Source organism: Odocoileus virginianus, chromosome 5 (assembly GCF_023699985.2).
Source record: "Odocoileus virginianus isolate 20LAN1187 ecotype Illinois chromosome 5, Ovbor_1.2, whole genome shotgun sequence".
Taxonomy (NCBI): domain Eukaryota; kingdom Metazoa; phylum Chordata; class Mammalia; order Artiodactyla; family Cervidae; genus Odocoileus; species Odocoileus virginianus.
This window is the reverse complement of record NC_069678.1, coordinates 34,327,462-34,347,351: the sequence shown is the minus strand read 5'-3', so window position 1 is coordinate 34,347,351 and position 19,890 is coordinate 34,327,462. Positions and strand designations below refer to the sequence as shown.

The 19,890-nt window shown below is 35.0% G+C and overlaps 1 protein-coding gene across 2 annotated transcripts in view; it reads right to left on the bottom strand.

The window, feature by feature from the left end:
- DPYD (dihydropyrimidine dehydrogenase) overlaps positions 1-19,890 on the bottom strand; it is a 904,243-nt gene that overhangs the window by 152,026 nt on the left and 732,327 nt on the right. For both annotated transcript variants that reach the window (XM_070467755.1, XM_070467756.1), the window contains one exon: positions 9,415-9,557. In XM_070467755.1, coding sequence (XP_070323856.1) covers positions 9,415-9,557 — 143 coding nt within the window. The remainder of the gene's footprint in view (positions 1-9,414; positions 9,558-19,890) is intronic.

Here is a 19,890-nt window from a genome sequence, read left to right as displayed (position 1 = left end):
TGTTTATTAAAGTCAGTTTATGGACTGAGAGAAAAAGAGACTCATGATTTTGTATATGTAACTCAGTTCAACAACCAACTTTGTTCACTCAACTTGGCTCTCCTTAGCTTTATTTATAGGAAATGAGACCCATTCTCAAAGTATGAAGAGTAGTTACTGATGGAATTGAAAATACCTTAGCTCCCAAGTGACTATTTTTAATAGTCATTTGAGTGGATAAGTTATGAAATGATTACTTAAAAATTAGTTACATTCAATCACAATTCATTTCAAATAATAAACTGATAAACTGGAAAGATTCAGAGAAAACCAGCATAGAAAACATATGTTTGAAAAATAATATGTGAAAAAGAATATCTAAACAACTGGGATTTTTCTTTTTAAACTGAAGAATAAAAAGGTAAATAAGTAGTTTGAAATTTTTTGTCAGACATATGAAGATTCTTTGATGAAGAAGTGAAACTAGTAGTTAACCATAGCTCTGCATACAAAGCTAAAAGGAACAAACAATATAAGTGATCTGGCCAGAGTCAGGAAAAATTTAGTCAAAGAACTTCACACAAGATCAGAAATTTCATATGGCTATATCTGCAAACATCTTAGCTAATTCATGGTTATATTCTCACATAAAATAGTCATTTGTGATATAGTTACTTTTTCTTATAGTAAAACTATCATTCAAAAAGATTAGATTTAATTTCAATTAATTTCTTTTGAATGTAGATATTAATCTATCAAGTGGTGAGTGTATAATAATTCAAAAGCCTAGCAGGCTTCCATTTAATTTCCTCTATTTGCTTATAAACAACATTGCTGCCCTAGAATCAAGATGCTTTTCAAAAACTAAAACCTCTTCCATTAAAGAAACCATCTATTAAAGTAATTTAAAAATAATTTAATAATTGACAGTAATTTGAATTTCATTGAATGGATACTAAGAGCATATTTTCCTTATATATTATCCTAAGAATACAGGGTTTCTTTTATTTTTAAATAACTACTTGCATATTGTTCTTAACATTGTAAATGAAACACTCATTAAAGCTAGGAAACAAGAAATTGCATAGTGGAAAGAAAACTATTCTAACTAGCTATGTGAAATAGTTCTGATGCCATTTAAAATAACTTTGAATGGTATCAACTGTTCTACCTTTGGTATCATAGCGTGACTTCAAAGTGAATGATGATGAAATTAAAAATATGAGATAATTGAAAAAAAACATATTTTCCACTAACCCAACAGGAATTTACAATACATTAGGCAAATTTTTTACCATCCAAAAAACCCAACTTAAATAGTTGAGGCACTGAAGTCTTCCTGTGCATTATGACCAAGAGAGAATGTCCGCTACACATCTACATTCATGTAGAAATAATGTCATCATGCTGCTTCAATTACTTCTTTTTCTATAGTTTCAATAAAATATACATCTCTTGATCACATTTAAAAATTCCATTCAGCTGGAACTAGCTCCATCAGAGTAGCTGATTATTGTTAAAAATTGATTTGGTTATATAACGTTAGTGAGTGTCCGTCATGTGACCATGACTCACAGCAAATGCCCACTACACTCCCTGTTTCTGTTGTATTTCAGGATTTTCTATTAATTTCAGTGACAAACCCACACAAAAGAAATGCATTTTTAAAAAATACCTGTACAATCTCAATGAAGGCACAGGTCATAATTGTACATGAATGAACTGATGGCTTCCTATAATTTCTGATGTCCTGAATCAAAGTCCTTAGAAGATTGAATTACAATGGCAGTATCATTAAATTAAATTATAGAAAAACAAAGTAATTCAGTGGGAACAAAGGTAGCATAGTACTTATATCCTCTATATATATACAATAGAGGAGAGTGAACATTTTGTGATGAAACTTATCACTAAAAACACAACTGACTCAGCCTGGGTTTTGGTTGTAATAGAAATCCCTAAGTAGCTTTTTATTAACAGAAATTTTAGACTAACACTTAAGTCAGATGAAAGGCATACAGAATTCTGAAGGCTAAGTCTGGGACAAATGATTTAAATTAAAAGCTAAAAAAAAAAAGCCAGGGTTAATTTATTAACATAATCATTTCAAACTGTTTTAAAGGGAAATTATTCAAATTGTTTATTTACTATCACTTTGCTAAATAACTCATGGACATCCAGAAGCAAACTTCTATTTTTCAGAGTAGCCCTTCAAAAGATTTAAGACCACAAGAGTTTATGAAGAGTTTGAGAACGGAATTTAGCAAAGAGATATTTATAAATTTCAGCACTCAGTATCTGAAATTTACTGATAATTTTCATTTAGAATTTTTATAGACCTAACTTGAATATTCTAACCAATGAGAGTCTATCAAAAAACATGAAAAATAAGATTTCAAGACAGTGGGGTTCACAAATGAATTAAGTTAGTTGACTTGACTGACTAATCAGAGCAGCTACCCAAGAATACAGACCCATAAACAGTTTTGAACCTTATTTCTTGGCCAGTGTGTTGCATCTTGTTCTATTGTAATAGTCATTTTTACTCCAAAATTGTTTCAGGGAAATGCTCTGGAATATTGAAATTACTCTCTAGCTAACTGCTTAGTTTTTCTATTCCATATTAACTGAAGCATTTTTAAATAGGGTTGTCCACAGGGTCACAAACAGTCAGACACGACTTAGCAACTGAACAACAATAAACTGGATATTTTACCACTAAAATGTTAAAATATTTGTCAAAGCAAGTTGTAGAATAAGATAACAGAAATAAACAGCACCAATGAGAAATGGTGAAAGTCGCTCAGTCGTGTCCAGCTTTTTGCAGCTCCATGGACTGCAGCCCGAAAGGCTCCTCTGTCCATGGAATTCTCCAGGCAAGAATACTGGAGTAGGTTGCCATTCACTTCTCCAGGGCATCTTCCTGACCCAGATCTTCTGCATTGCAGGCAGACATTTTACCAATGATACACTCCTAAAAATGGTAAAAAGACTTTGAAAAGCAAAAAATTGCCTGCTAAAATGGAATCGGAAACCCTAAAAGACAATTTCCATTTATAAAGTGCAAGGTCCAGAGAAGAGAATGAAGTAGGCAGTAAGAGCCAGGGAAGACACGGTGAGAAAATGAGAGGGTGATGATGGAGGGATGCAGGGTCTTCAGGTATACAAAAATTGCCAGAGGGACTTTAATAAGAATTTTTTTTTTTTTAAGATGAGTAAAAACTGATGCTTACAGTCACCCATGGCCCAGCTGACATTAAGCATTGTGAATTTGGAGAAAATTCAATTGGCAGAGTTACCTGAATTTCTCTAATAATATTTAGCAGCCCAGAAGTACAGCAAATGAAAGGTTAGATTAACCCAGGTCTAAGATGTAGAACAGGGTAAAATTTAGCTACAGTGGAAGAGATATAGAAATATTATACATTTTCCACCCCATCCAAATGCCAAGTCAAATTGTAAATTCAAGGATTTTCCCACTCATAACTGTCCTAAATATATCTTAATAATGATTTTAGTTCTCAGTTTAGGTAAAATTGGTTTAAAAATATTTTCTGGCTGAATAAAAATGTGACTAAAACTAATGACACATCAGTTCAGTCGCTCAGTCGTGTCTGATTCTTTGCAACCCCATGGACTGCAGCATGCCAAGTCTCCCTGTCCATCACCAACTCCTGGAGCTTACTCAAACTCATATCCATTGAGTCGGTGATGCCATCCAGCCATCTCATCCTCTGTCGTCCCCTTCTCCTCTCGCCTTCAATCTTTCTCAATAACAGGGTCTTTTCAAATGAGTCAGGTCTTTGCATCAGGTGGCCAAAGTATTGGAGTTTCAGCTTCAACATCAGTCCTTCCAGTGAACACCCAGGACTGATCTCCTTTAGGATGGACTGGTTGGATCTCTTTGCAGTCCAAGAGACTCTCAAGACTCTCTTCTCCAACACCACAGTTCAAAAGCATCAATTCTTTAGTGCTCAGCTTTCTTTATAGTCCAATTCTCACATCCATATATGACTACTGGAAACACTATAGCCTTGACTAGCTGGACTTTGTTGGCAAAGTAATGTCTCTGCTTTTTAATATGCTGTCTAGGCTGGTCATAACTTTTCTTCCAAGAAATAAACGTCTTTTTATTTCATGGCTGCAGTCACCATCTGCAGTGATTTTGGAACCCTAAAAAATAAAGTCTGTCACTGTTTCCACTGTTTCTTCATTTATTTGCCATGAAGTGACGGGACCAGATGCCATGATCTTGTCTTCTGATTGTTGAGCTTTAAGCCAACTTCTTCACTCTCCTCTTTCACTTTCATCAAGAAGCTCTTTAGTTCTTCTTCACTTTCTGCCATAAGGGTGGTGTCATCTGCATATCTGAGGTTATTGATATTTCTCCCAGGAATCTTGATTCCAGCTTGTGCTTCATCCAGCCTGGCATTTCATATGTTTTACTCTGCATATGAGTTAAATAAGAAGGGTGACAATATACAGCTTTGACGTACTCCTTTTCCTATTTGGAACCAGTTTGTTGTTACACTTCTAGTTCTAACTGTTGCTTCTTGACCTACATACAGACTTCTAAAGAGGAAGGTCACGTAGTCTGTTATTGCCATCTCTTTCAGAATTTTCCACAGTTCATTTTGATCCACACAGTCAAAGGCTTTGGCATAGTTAATAAGGCAGAAATAAATGTTTTTCTGGAACTCTCTTGCTTTTTCGATGATCCAGCAGATGTTGGCAATTTGATCTCTGACTCCTCTGCCTTTTCTAAAACGAGCTTGAAGATCTGGAAGTTAACGGTTCATGTATTCTTGAAGCCGGGCCTGGAGAACTTTGAGCATTACTTTGCTAGCGTGTGAGATGAGTGCAATTGTGCAGTAGTTTGAGCATTCTTTGGCATTGCCTTTCTTAGGGATTGGAATAAATACTGACCTTTTCCAGTCCTGTGGCCACTGCTGAGTTTCCAAATTTTCTGGCATATTGAGTGCAGTACGTTAACAGCATCATCTTTTAGGATTTGAAATAGCCCAACTGGAATTCCATCACCTCCACTAGCTTTGTTCATAATGAAGTTTCTTAAGGCCCACTTGACTTTGCATTCCAGGATGTCTGGCCATCATGATTATGATGTCACACCATCATGATAATCTGTGTCTTGAAGATCTTTTTTGTACAGTTCTTCTATGTATTCTTGCCACCTCTTCTTAATATCTTCTGCTTCTGTTAGGTCCATCCCATTTCTGTCCTTTATTGAGCACATCTTTGCATGAAATGTTCCCTTGGTATTGCTAATTTTCTTGAAGAGATCTCTAGTCTTTCCCATGTTATTGTTTTCCTCTATTTCTTTGCACTGATCACTGAGGAAGGCTTTTTTATCTCTCCTTACTATTCTTTGGAACTTTGCATTCAAATGGGTATATCTTTCCTTTTCTCTTTGCTTTTTGCTTCTCTTCATTTCACAGCTATTTGTAAGGCCTCCTTAGACAGCCATTTTGCTTTTTTGCATTTCTTTTTCTTGGGGGTGGTCTTGTTCCCTGTCTCCTGTATAATGTCACAAACCTCCATCCAGAGTTCATCAGGCACTCTGTCTATCAGATCTAGTTTCTTAAATCTATTTCTCACTTCCACTGTATAGGTGTTAGGGATTTGATTTAGTCATACCTGAATGGTCTAGTGGTTTCCCTACTTTCTTCAATTTAAATCTGAATTTGGCAATAAGGAGTTCATGATCTGAGCCACAGTCAGCTTCTGGTCTTGTTTTTGCTGACTATATAGAGCTTCTCCATCTTTGGCTGCAAAGAATATAATCAATCTGATTTCAGTGTTGACAATCTGGTGATGTCCATGATGACACATAATGACACATAATTGATACGTAACCTGCAAGTTTACACCAGTAAAAGACTATGTATGGAAATTTACATTTCTAAGAATATCAACTGGGAGTCAATATTTTATGTAGTTGGAAAGTCTCCAAGCCTAAGCTGAAGGAGCAGAGTTTTGACGGCCACTTTTTAATACCATGTTGAACCTGTCACCCCCTGTTCACAATCTAGTAAAAAAAAAAATCACAACTCAAACATACTCACTTAAAAAATTCATTCAACAAATGTTTAATGTGTTTCTGCTATACACCAGCCAATACATTAGGTGACTAGTGTTTTATGATGATGCTTGGCATGAAAAGATACATTAAGCCAAGCAGATTTCCTGTTTTGAAAATCTAAGCCAAGAGACAGATACTCAGCTGGTAAGGTATTTCATGTAAAAAGTGGAACTGACAGACCACCATGTAGAATGGCCCATGATAAGCATGAGCTAGGCAGTTCAGAGGAGGCAGAAATGAAGAGTTAAGACTTAAAGAGGAACAGACAGAACTATAGATTCCTTTCGGGAAAAATCACATGGCTCATGAAAGAGAAGTGGAAAAGGTCTCTGCCCTTTCTGAGTAGAGAAGTGCCCCATTGGTTCTTGTAGTTCTTATCTGCATTCATATATACTATACAATAGGCTTTGTTTTCTTCAGGAAGTTTGAATGATTCTTTGCTTTTCAATCCTAGATGAGCCTAAGCATAAACTGCAATTTTAGTGATTCTTTCACCACATGTTTTTATGAGGATACATAGCACTTTCTACATTCACATATCTGTATTGTATTGACATATCTGTATATCTGCTCTGTATTCTTTCTTCCTTTCTGATGCCCCAAAGTACCCTCTTTCATAATTTTTCTTTTTCTTAAGGAACTTCTGTCATTCTTTTAGTTATGCTTCCTGGAAATAAATCCTTGGTATTTCTTGAGTTAAGAATGTTTTTTATCTTTCTTTCTTGAAGGAAATAGGATTCTGGGTTGATCTTTTCTTTCAACAACTGAAAACTTTTGTCCCACTTTCTGGACTTCGTGGTTTCTGATGAGAAATCGACTGTCATTAGAATTTTTTGTTCCTTATAAGTAAAATGTCATGGTTTTCTTGTTTTCAAGGGGTTGTTTGTCTTTAGTTTTCAGAAGTATGATGATGATATGTTTTGGCATAGATTTATGTCTCTCAAATTTGGGATTCATTCAACTTCTTGAATCTTGTAAGTTCATGTCTCTTGCAAAAATTGAGAAATTTCAGATGTTATTTCCTTTTTATCCCCTCTTTCCTTAATCTCTCCTCTGGCATTCTGATAACATGAATATTACATCTTTTTCTGTACTCCCACAGTTCCTTGAGACTCTGCCCATTTTTTCCCTTTCAGTCTTTTTTCTCTCTTTTTGTCAGATTGGTTAATTTCTACTTCTCTGTCTTCCATTTCACTGATTATTTCTCTGTCCTCCCTATTCTTCTGTTGAGCCTGTCAACTGACTTTTGTATTTGCTATTGTAATTTTCAGTACTGAAGTACTTTATATCCTCTATTTCTTTTTTGAGATCTTCCATATTTTCCATTTGTTTCAGGCATGTTTGTAATTGCCATGTTAGAGAAATTTTATGATGACTGATTTCAAAATATCAGATCACCCTAAATCTCTGTAAGCTTGATATTGCCATCTATTAATTGTCTTTTACCATTCACCTTGAGATCTTCCTGGGTCTTGGTATGATGAGTGATTTTCAATCAAAACACTGACATTTGGGGTACTATGTTAAGAGAGTCTTCATCTTATTTAAACCGGTTTTAGCTGGCTTTTCTGGATACCATTCTGGCAGGGGAGGGAGAGGTTGCTGCCTCCTTACTGCCCAGGTACCCTAGCTGACCTCCATTGACTCTGAAAGACATTCTCCATGTTACTGCCAGGATAGGATAGGAGATCTGGCTCCCCACTAGGCCTCCTCTGACACCAGGGGACTGTGGTGGGAGGGACAGAGTGGCCTTGTTACCACTGGGTGGTGACAAAAGTCCTGACTCCCCATTAGACTTCCTCTGACAGTGTCCCAAAGGGGAGGAGATGGGACACTTCATCACTGTCAGTGGGGTGGAAGTCCATGCCTCCAATATGTGGGGGATCATTATGGCCCACGGGCAACGCTAGGTGCCTTGTTACGGCCTCCTGAGACTGGAAGTATAAGACTCATGCTTGTACTTTGTGTAGAGAGGTTTGGCGCTGCAGGTTTTAGCTGCAGTATTTGGCTGGAGGAGAGCAGTCATGGTCTAAAAGTTTTCTGTCTGCTAGGTTGCCCTTTCTTGGTTCTCTAGCTACAAAGGGTGTGTGTGTGTGTGTGTGTGTGTATATTTTCTTTTTTGGTCTACCCCTGTTGTTTCCCTGTTGCTGGCTTCTTTGGATCGAAGTCTGGATATATGAGGCAAAAAGAAAACCCAGGAAACTCTCCCCTCTTTTGTGCCTTGGGTCCTGAGATTCCTAGCCAGACTGCCTTCTCCTCACATTTCAGAGTCTCTTTATGTTAGTTGTATATATAAAATTCAGAAGCATAGGAAAAATTACATCTATTCCATCTTCTTGGAAGCAGAAGTCTGCCTCCATTAGCATTTTGATATATGTTGTTTTCACTTTATATTTCATAATGGGATGTTAACTCCAATTGTCAAATTGGCAACACGTTATTTTACACTTTACATTCTTGCCAGAGAATATAAGTGATGCTAAACATTCTGCTCCCCAGTTACCATCAATGCTAGGTAGTAAGAAGCCATATTAAAGGAATATTACCTCAGAAGTCACAGACTACTTGCCACGTGAAAAATTTTACCTCTGGTTCCCATCACATCACTGAAACCTGCATATCTGGCCCCTGAGAGTGATGCTTATACTATAAAATATGGAGGCACTGTACTGTATCTACACTGAACAAGATTATAATGTAAAAAGCAAGGTTATAATTAATAAAAAAGTGATTTCTAAGTTATTTGTAGAGGGTTAATAAGAGTATGATGCACTACATCTCAAAGTATCTTTTTATGAAAACAATGAAAGAATCTCCCTCAGCTTTACATCACAAGAAGGTAAACAGTTGATTTATTTCTATATTTTGAAAAACTGTGATTTCCTTGCTTTGGCTATCAGGAAGTTCAGAGTCACTTTTGTCAATCTTACAGTACCATACAGCAGAGGTTTTGTATTGGCCTTACCCTGGGCTTCTTTTATTTTCCAGTCAAGATCTTGCTTTTACCCACATTTCCTCATGTATTTGGTTTTTATTCAGTAGCACAGTATGGATTTTGGTACCTGATCCCATTTATTTTAGAAACATACAGGTGCACAAATATTTTTTTTTTTTTTTAATAGAGGGTTTATAAGCTCTTAAAAGAACAAGAAATGACAGGAAATGAACCTCAGGGTGTTCTTAACTCATAACAGAAACTTAATGAGCGCCACCCAATTTGATCCCACAAGGATTCTTTCTTAAGAGACTCTACAAGAACATATTTGTTGTCACATAATTTACAGTTTGTTTGTTAGATGGAGCTTTACGAAGGGATGGACAAACACAAGTACTACCTGGAGCACTGAAGCACCACTGTGGAGAAACTGAAGGCCACTTTCAGCTGAGTCAATTCCACCAGTGGCCAAAATGGGAAATCCAGGCAAAGCACGAGCGATGGTGGTCACAGCTCTCAAAGCAATAGGTCTGATGGCTGTGCCTATGGAAAATAAGGGTGATCAATGGTTAGAATATTGACCACTTGAGCATATTGCCTTATAACAGTACTGTGTGATGGCAGTGTTGTACTAGACAAAATTCAATTTCATCTCTACTTAAGATACATAAGTATGCAAAACAGAAACATTGTTATGTTTCAAAGTATGTTAATTTATAAATGGATGTATTCTTATTTTAAGGACTTTGATGCTATTATTGCATGCAGGAATGTTATGCAAGAGGGTATAGCAATGCAAACTCCTGCATACAATACATACATACTACAATTTAATATATAGTACCATGTAAAAGATTGTATGGAACACTCAAGCATCTGTTCGAGAAAGATCAAGGAATGGCAGATTTTGTAAAAGAAAAACAATCACATACAGTGCATAAATAGACATACAGTTATGTTATGTTTCCATGAAGTATAAAGCAGCTGGTGTGAATCGAGATACTGCAAAAACAAGTAAGGTGCTGATGAACTTACAGATTCCATATTGCATTTTACATGTATTTTCCCAAATCTGACGAAACATAGTGAGCCTAATCTAATTTTTCATGTGTTAGAAATTTTTAACCAAGTTAAGGAGAATTTACTAGAATTCAGTAATTAGAGAGTGTACATTTGATTTTTTATACACTATTTAACCAAACATTACCAATACATTATTTGCTAAGTACAATAAAAGCTGCAGGGATGGATAGAAGACAGCATTTTTTAGGTCATATTTCACATGATTACATTGCTCAGACTCTCAAGGGTTAACACAATCTGGAGTAAATTAATGTTCTCACAATATAGCTATGTAATTTGATATTTCTGATGTACACTCATAAGTCAATGGTCCCTTAAAGGCATTTTCTGAAGTAAAAGTAGTTTCTTTGGTGCAAGAATGTGGCATTGCCTCAACCAGACCTCCACAAACAACCAAACAAGTGAAAGGTAAAACAAGTCTTCTGTGGTGAGTACTTCGGCATCCCGTCCACCATCACCAGCATCTTTACCAGCATTCTCAGTATGTATTTATTGGTGTTCGCATTAAGGAAGCACAAAGAGCTTCCATTAAAATCAGTGGTTGGGCTTCCTCGGTCACTCAGTGGTAAAGAATCTGCCTGCCAATGCAGGAGACATGAGTTCTATCCTCGATCCAGGAAGATCCCACATGCCGAGGAGCAACTAAGCTCGTGTGCCGTAACTACTGAGCCTGTGCTCTAGCGCCTAGGAGCCACAACTGCTGAACCCATGTGCTGCAATGAGAAACCACTGCAATGAGAAGTCTGCACGCCGCAACTAACAGAGCAGCCCTACTCACTGCATCTAGACACAGGCCCTCACATCAGTGCAGACCCAGCATAGCCAAGAGTAAGTAAGGAAACAGAAAAAAATATTTTTTAAAAAACATAAAAATAATTTAAAAAATAAAATCAGTGGTTTTCTTTTCATCCTGTTCATTTCAGATGAAACTGAATTTATGTGTAACTAATGCTTTTGCATTCAACACCAAAATGTTTGTTGAAATGACTACTTGGTGCTCCCAAACCTAAAAATATCTTCCTCTGGATAGTAGCATTCTTAGGCAAGAATATTCAATGCTGAAACTTCGGAATTCCATAACTGATATTTAAATACAAGGCAGTAAGTTAGGGCCATTTAGAAACTGAACATCAAGACCCTATTTCTATTTTAAAATATTTAGCAGTGACTTCTTCTAAGTCTGAATGTTTTAATCATTGAAAAAGATGAACACAGTGGACAGGAGGATGCAGGGAAAGACTGCACACACACATACTTATAAAAACATGTCTTTAGCTATACTAAAAAGGAATTCAAGAGTAAAGGTTAGAGGAAAGCATTTTTAGGGAATTTGTAACTTGAATCTTTTAGACAGACATATAGCTATCCTGGCATAATGTAACTGACATGTTCAATATACACTATGTTGATGGCTCCTTTACACACATGTTACTTTGAAGCAATAAAGAAACATTGGGATTCTTTTTTTTTTCCTTATTCAGTTGACCCTAGAGAGTAAAGGAAATTTGTGCTAAGCAGATAAATAATTTATTTCTAACTGCACTGTTAGAAGACTATCATTAACACCAAGGGGTAAAGTTTCAAAGTGGTACACAGGGATTTGGCCACATATTCCAATTGATATTAATGGACATCAAATGGCAAAATCCCAGAACACAGCTTTGAAAATTTAACCAGTTCCATTTAAAGGGCAACATTATTACACAGGTGTTAAAGAACATCAGCAAACCCTCAGTGGCATTTTAAAATGTTCAGTTAGGTCAATAAGATGTTTTCTACTTGATGTTTCCCTTCTTTTTCCAAAGCTTTTCTAATTTACCTAATGAACATGAAAACCTTTCAAACTAATAAAGGTATCTTTTTAAAAATTAAGAGTAATTATGTTCTCTGAGGAAATGTGATCCAAAAATGAAGAAATGGATCCTTCTGTTGCTGGGTAATAGTAAATTCAGTTTTAATTTCCATTATAAATTCTATTTGATTGGTTTTCTTTATAACTTGATTTAAATGAAATATAATCTACCTGTTCTTAGCAATTTTTATGGGGAATAGGTTTTAAAAATGACTTTTATCTGCCATGAAAGGTTTTTGGAAGGAAACTGAAGGTACATAAAAAGATCTTTCAAATTGTTATACAGAAATTTTTTTAGTTTTAAAATGACAGAAATGAGGAAATAATAGATTCAATATAAAAATAAAACTTCTGGTCACATATATCAATACCACACAAGATTATACATATGTTAATTAAAATGCATAAAGATTTTCGGAATCATGTCTATTGAGATTTTTTTTTTTATTTTGGCACTGTTACGGTAATTAATGATTTTAGATAAAAAACCAGGGAGGAAGAGACCAGTTCGAGAAGCTCAAGGAATTAAAAGTAGACTACATCCTTAAGGAAACAACAAGGTTTAAACTTAAAAAATTGAAATCCTATTAGCTTAAATTAACTAATAGGCAACGTGAAATTTAAATTAAGTCTTCATCTACATGGGATAACCAGATGGGCCTGAGAGAGAATTCAGTTACATCAAGTGTTTCCGTTTCAAATGTGTGGGATGCGCCAAGGAAAGTTAGCCATCCTGAATCCTCACATTTTGAGGAAACAAAGAAACAAACAAATGTGAACCAAACCTGTGAGTTCCAACACTGATGTCAAGACATGCACCATTAGGAAAACTCTGCATTCATTTAAACATCATATATTTTATAATTACTATTAAAATAAATCCTCGAAAGAAGGGAATTTGAAGATGAACTAGTTATAATATCAAAGAAACAACACGGTCAACTGCTTAGGTTAAAATTCTAACTCCACTATTTACAAGCTGTGTAATCTTGTGAAAATTTCTTAATCTTTTAATCTATAAAATAGTAAAATTTTAATAACTTCACAGAGCTGTTCTGAGGATTAATTTTATATATGTATGTGTATATGTGTGTATATATATATATGTAAAGGGCTAGCTCATGATAAAGATTATATGCGTGTGCTAAGTCGCTTCAGTTGTGTCTGACTCTTTGCCACCTCATAGACTGTAGCCTGCCAGGTTCCTCCGTCCATAGGATTCTCCAGGCTAGGGTACCGAAGTGGGTTGCCATTTCCTCCTCCAGGGGATCATCCTGACCCAGGGATCGAACCTGGGTCTCTGGTATTGCAGACTGATTGAGTCACCAGGGAAGGGCCAAATATTATACAGATGTTTGCTACTATAACCTGTGCTACCCTAAAACGACAATTGATTTCAGAGGGAGCATTTATTTAGTTTACTTCATGCCTTCCATGTTGTTGCTGCGTGCTTAGCAATGCAATTTTTTTTATTGTAGACAAAAGCATGATGCTTAGGATGATGAAACTTTATAACCTCTGCTCCCTTAGAAGAACCATCTCCTGCTTCTTTTCCCCATCTCTAGAAGCTTTTATTGAGTGATATCATAATGCTGCTAGGATTAACTGACTCCAAAGCTAAAAATCTCAAACACAGACATCCATATATTACAGTTTTTTTTGAGAATCAAAAGGTCTATGCACTAAATCAATATGCAAAATTTTTAATGACATCAGAACTTGAGTTTATTTGTGAGAAGTAAGCAGAACTTTATTTAGCATGACTAAATCCTTGAAGGGAAGACTTTTTTAATGGGCAATACAGTGTGGAACATATGCTAATTTTTGGATAACTGAAATTTTGAATAATTGTGTTTAATTCTGTTTGTTTTTGCCTTAATCATTTGACTTCCAGGACAGCTACTGTTACAGAATTAATTGTTAGAGCTAAGTCCACAATAAACTCCCTGATAATAGCTCTAGCTGGCAATAAAACAGAAATTGGGTTATAATACTCACTCGTGCTCACTGTGTATACAAAAAGAAAATGTAGTTTTAATTTGCTTACATTAATTAAAATATAATGAATTAAGTGGATAACAAATTCATTAGAAATTGAACTTTGACTGCCTAATTGTTAACAGTTTGAACATCACCCAGAAGAAAGTAGTAGCAAATCAACACTTTCAAGGATTTAGGAGTTGAGAGATTGATTTTTATAAAACACATAAATCAAGCACCAATAATTTATACTTTAAAACAACTTTAAAATGTTAATGAACCTAATATACTGATAAATATGTAAAGCACAACTAATTAAAAATACATCTCTACACACGGATTAAAGTCCCCTAAGAAAATTAGCATAATTCAACCAGAAACTAAAGTACTAGAAGGATCAGGATTATATCAAGAGATGTGAAATCTAAACAGGAGAAATGGGAGAGAGAAAACCAGTTTTTTATATTGTTATTTCAGGTTTATTGAAAAACTAAAATTTTTCTTATGAAATGTTTTAATTTTTGTTAAGTATTTCAAGAAAATTTCTCCCAGTCTTTATATCTTTATAACTATTTATCTGCTTCATAACATATTCAATATGTTCACAGTAGATTCATATTCAATAACTTGGTACCTAGAATGTGCCAGACATTTTATTTTAAAGCAATAGAATTAATACTATTTTCCAAAGAAGGGGACATTGACCTCTCTGGGTGCTTGCTCATGAAGTAATTTCCAAATTCCCTGATACCTGACACGGAGACTGGGGCTTCATATACAGCATGTGTTTTAACCCTTGCAGTGCTGTGCAGGTAGATGCTATCATGTATGTGAAAAAAGTATTGTTCAACCTGAATAAAACTTGTTTGATGTCACAGTTTAAAAGTTTAAAGATCAAGTCTCTGTGTGGAGTCCATACTTTTGAACTGTGAACTGACAGTGCAGCAATTATGATGAGCATCACCTTCAGAAAGCCAGTGGCAGCACTGCCTATAGTCTAATGCTCAGATGGTCTCTAAAGTCCACCCAAGCAGGTGTAAGTTTTGATTCTATTACTTTACACAACTATGACTTTGAGCAAGCTCCTCAGCTTCCTAGAACATCATTTTTTGGTATCTGTGAAACAGGAACATCAATGACAATAAAGTCATAGCAACCTGGGGACTATTACATGATACAGTTTGTGTAAAGCATTCAGTCCAGTGCCTGGTTGTAGTATATAGAGACTGATATTACTATTGAAGTCACAGAAAATTGATCGGAGAAATAAGCATGCACTATAAACGTGGGGTTAAACACGTAATACTTAAGGGGTGTCAGTTAATATTCTAGAGAGTCAATTTGGAGATCCTAAGCCATTTCATTTCCAAAACATATAGTTTAAGTCTATGATTGCAAATGCATTTATTTGTGTGATGAACTTTTATTAGATTTATAATGCAATTGCAATGTCTACAGGTATATGTCTTATCCTGAAACCCCATTTTGAGAAATATAATCCATTATGCATAGATACAAAGTTACATGTATAAAGATGTTCCTTGAAATACTGTTTTATATAACAAAACAGTGAAAAACAACCTAAATAATTACTAGTAGTTATGATAGAAAATAAATTATAGTTCATTCATGTATGATGCTGCAGGAAACCTTTAAAACTGACATGGAAATATCTCTAGGATGCATAGTTACGTGTTAAATCACAAGTAGCAGAACAATATATAGGGTGTGGTCCCATTTTAGGTAAAGAAAAAATATGATTACACTTAGTATGTGGACATGTAAATGCATAGAATACTGTGTTTTAAACTGCTAATAATTATCTCTGGGGAAACAGGCTGAAGAAGAACTTTCAAGTTTGATATCTATACTTCTATATTATTAGATTCTTTTAGGTAAGAGAGTGATAATGATTCACTTCTGCAATGAAAAATGACTTTTTTTTATAATGCATCTAAAACAATACAGGAATAGGCATTTTCAAGATTTTGTGCTGTGAAACTTTTACATAAAAGATGTGCAGTGCTTCTACTTTCTGTACATTCAGAAGAGCATTTTTGGTTCTATATCTAATATTTTAAGTAAAATATTAACAGAATATATCCAAAACAGGGTGAACAGAATGACTGTGATCTCTGTCCCTGTCTCTCTCTCTTTCATAGACACACATACATAATGAGATGGAACCAGAGATAGAAAAATCATATAAATAGTTTTGTTTGGAATCAAAGGGTAAGCAAAATCAGTAAAGTTAAATTTCAGTAAAGCTAATTGTCAGTTTTATGAAGTAGTTTAGGCTACAGTAATTTAACAGAACACAAGAGAGCAAGAAAATGTATCACACTTATACCAATTAAGGATATTGAGTTATATTACTAAAGTATGCAACTTTAGTTTTGTTTAACAATATCTGCCAAAATAAACTCAATCCTCATAACTTAAAACGTGTATGTATACACATATATTATATGTAAATAGTTTATTATGTACAGTTAATTCCACTGTTTTGGCTACAATAAAATTGATTTTTAAATAAAAATTTTAAACAATAATATGTATATGTGTGGTGTATAAAATGGCTGATAGTATTAATAATCTAATGGTTGTCTTCAAGTATTTAAGAGGTAATCATGAAGAAAGATTCCATCTATGTTTTTTCTCAAAAGATAACTAGAACCAATGGTTAAGCACACACTTTTGGTTTTATTTTGCTATTTTTTTATCATTAATTAATATCATTAAAATTTTCCAGTTGTAAATTCAGCGACAGAAGTAGCTACATTGGTATGCCCCTATCAGTTGAAACTAAATGGGTATTTGGCAGGTAGTGGCCAGTATAAAAGACTGCTGTACTATAGAAAATATTGGATTATATGATCTCTTCCAATTAAAAATTCCAGAATACTATGAACTTTGTCATGGTATTTTAAGGAGTTATTTTATATGCTCTGTGGTTTCCCAATAGATACCAGTGATGAAGCTAACATATAAAAGGATTAATTATAAGTGAAAGTCAAATTTTAACATTCAATGCATTCAATATGGCTTCCCTGGTGGCTCAGATGGTTAAAGCGTCTGCCTGCAAAGTGGGAGACCTGGGTTCAATCCCTGGATTGGGAAGATCCTCTGGAAAAGGATAAGTCAAATATACTTCAATAAATTTAAAAAAAAATAAGACTAAATTTTGCAACTAATTTTGTAATTAATAAAGAATTGTTGTCCATGTATGATAAAAGCAAGAATATGAGTATTATCTTAATTGTTGGCTAAGAATTAGATAGAAACAATAGCAATTTATGACCTAGCTTGCCTAGGAGATTCCCAGTTTGTCACACCTATATTTATTTGTAATTACATGATGTAATTATAAATACCATCCTCTTTCACTCTAAAAGCACATAGTTTGGATTATAAATTATAATGAAATTGTATTTAGGGATTACAACACAAAGATAATTATGGAAGCAAATGAAATTTGATTTAGAACAAAATAATAAGTTATGAAAAACTTAAGAACTACACTGTCCAAGACTCAAAGGATGGCATGAAGAGACACATTTCCTTGAATTTATTACTAGAAGGAAAAATATAGGATATTTATATGTGATATCTGGGCATAATTATTCTATATGTTCTTTCTATTTTCAACCTGTAGGTGGCCACCACAAGCTACACTTATTAAACAACTCATTAGTAGCATTTTCAATACTGTCCTCTTCAGATAATTAGCAATTTATTTAAATAACCAATTTCTGTAGAAATAATTGCCATGAAATGCCCTGAACCTACTTTTTTATAAACTATAATAAAAGTGTTAAGATAATCCCTGACATTTGCAAATGCCATTAGTTCACCTTTCCTTTTGATAGTGCTATGGCATTATGCTTAAACAATTACCCGATAACACAGCGGTTTAATGAAACAGTACAGTAAGCACATTCTTCAATATGGTCAGCAAGGACATTCAGATTTAGAAAGAAATCCAGTATGCAGACATGTTAACACTGAGTAAAGACACACAGACAAAAGAAAAAAGATTACTGAAATAAGTACATTGCTGCTATTTCCAACTTGGTTTAGTGTTCATAGTAGATGCTACAACATATGTATTCTCTTTGGAAACAAGAATGGAAAGTTTTGCAAATTGGTTCATGCAATTGGCTGGTGTTAATTAAAATCATGTGGATCTATGAATATGTAAAATATACTCATCATATTATTTGTTCAGTAACCTCCACACAAGAGAAATAAGTAGAGAATTTTTCTTACTCTCATTTTTAAAATATTTAAGTATGTTCTTACTTACAAAATGATGCAAATTTTCAAAGCAGAGTTATCAAGAGGAACTATAAACTGCTTTTACATCTCAGCTGGTATTTAGCATTTAAAATGGACCAGGGTTTGGATCTCAGCTTCTTCCTTGTTATTCAGCTCCCTATTCTAAGACCTACTGATAAGGGCTCTTGGTGCGTTTCTGAGTCACCAGAGATAAAACTCTCTGAGACTGTCACAGTTTTTAAGCTGTAGGCCTTCATATGATAAAACAAGACTAGAATTCAAAACCAATGGCTATATCATTTTATAGCTAAAAGAAAATACTGCTGAAAATCTACTGAATACCAGGTGCTCTACTAAGACTAGAGATTTCTTCAAGAAAATTAGAGATACCAAGGGAACATTTCATGCAAAGATGGGCTCAATAAAGGACAGAAATAGTATGGACCTAACAGAAGCAGAAGAGATTAAGAAGAGATGACAAGATTACACAGAAGAACTATACAAAAAAGATCTTCATGACCAGATAACCATGATGGTGTGATCACTCACCTAGACCAGATATCCTGGAGTCCGAAGTCAAGTAGGCTTTAGGAAACCACTATGAACAAAGCCAGTAGAGGGGATGGCATTCCAGCTGAGCTATTTCAGATCCTAAAAGATGATGCTGTTAAAGTGCTGCACTCAATATGCCAGCAAATTTGGAAAACTCAGCAGTGACCACAGGGCTGGAAAAGGCCAGTTTAATTTCCAGTCCCAAAGAAAGGCAATGCCAAAAAATGCTCAAACTACCACACAATTGCACTCATCCCACACTCTAGCATAGTAATGCTCAAAATTCTCTTTTATTGAAATGAGACTTCAATAATATGTGAACTGAGAACTTCCAGATGTTCAAGCTGGATTTAGAAAAGCCAGAGGAACTAGAGATCAAACTGCCAACATCCGTTGGATCGTAGAAAAAGCAAGAGAGTTCCAGAAAAAACATCTACTTCTGCTTTATTGACTATGCCAAAGCCTTTGACTGTGTGGATCAAAACAAACTGTGGAAAATTCTGAAAGAGATGGGAATACCAACCACCTAACCTTCCTATTGAGAAGTCTGTATGCAGGTCAGGAAGCAACATTTAGAACTGGACTAGGAACAACAGACTGTTCCAAATAGGAAAAGGAGTACATCAAAGCTGTATATTGTCACCCTGCTTATTTAACTTATATGCAGAGTACAACATATGAAATGCCAGGCTGGATGAAGCACAAGCTGGAATCAAGACTGCTGAGAGAAATATCAATAACCTCAGATATACAGATGACACCACCCTTATAGCAGAAAGTGAAGAAGAACTAAAGAGCTTCTTGATGAAACTGAAAGAGGAGAGTGAAGAAGTTGGCTTAAAACTCAACATTCAAAAAACTAAAATCATGGCATCCAGTCCCACCACTTCATGGCAAATAGAAGGGGAAACAATGGAAACAGTGACACTTTATTTTCTTGGGCTCCAAAATCACTGCAGATGGTGACTACAACCATGAAATTAGAAGATGCTTGTTCCTTGGAAGAAAAGCTATGACCAACCTAGACATCATATTAGAAAGCAGAGACGTTACTTTGCCAACAAAGGTCTGTCTAGTTAAGCTATGGTTTTTCCAGTAGTCATGTATGGATATGAGAGTTGGACCATAAAG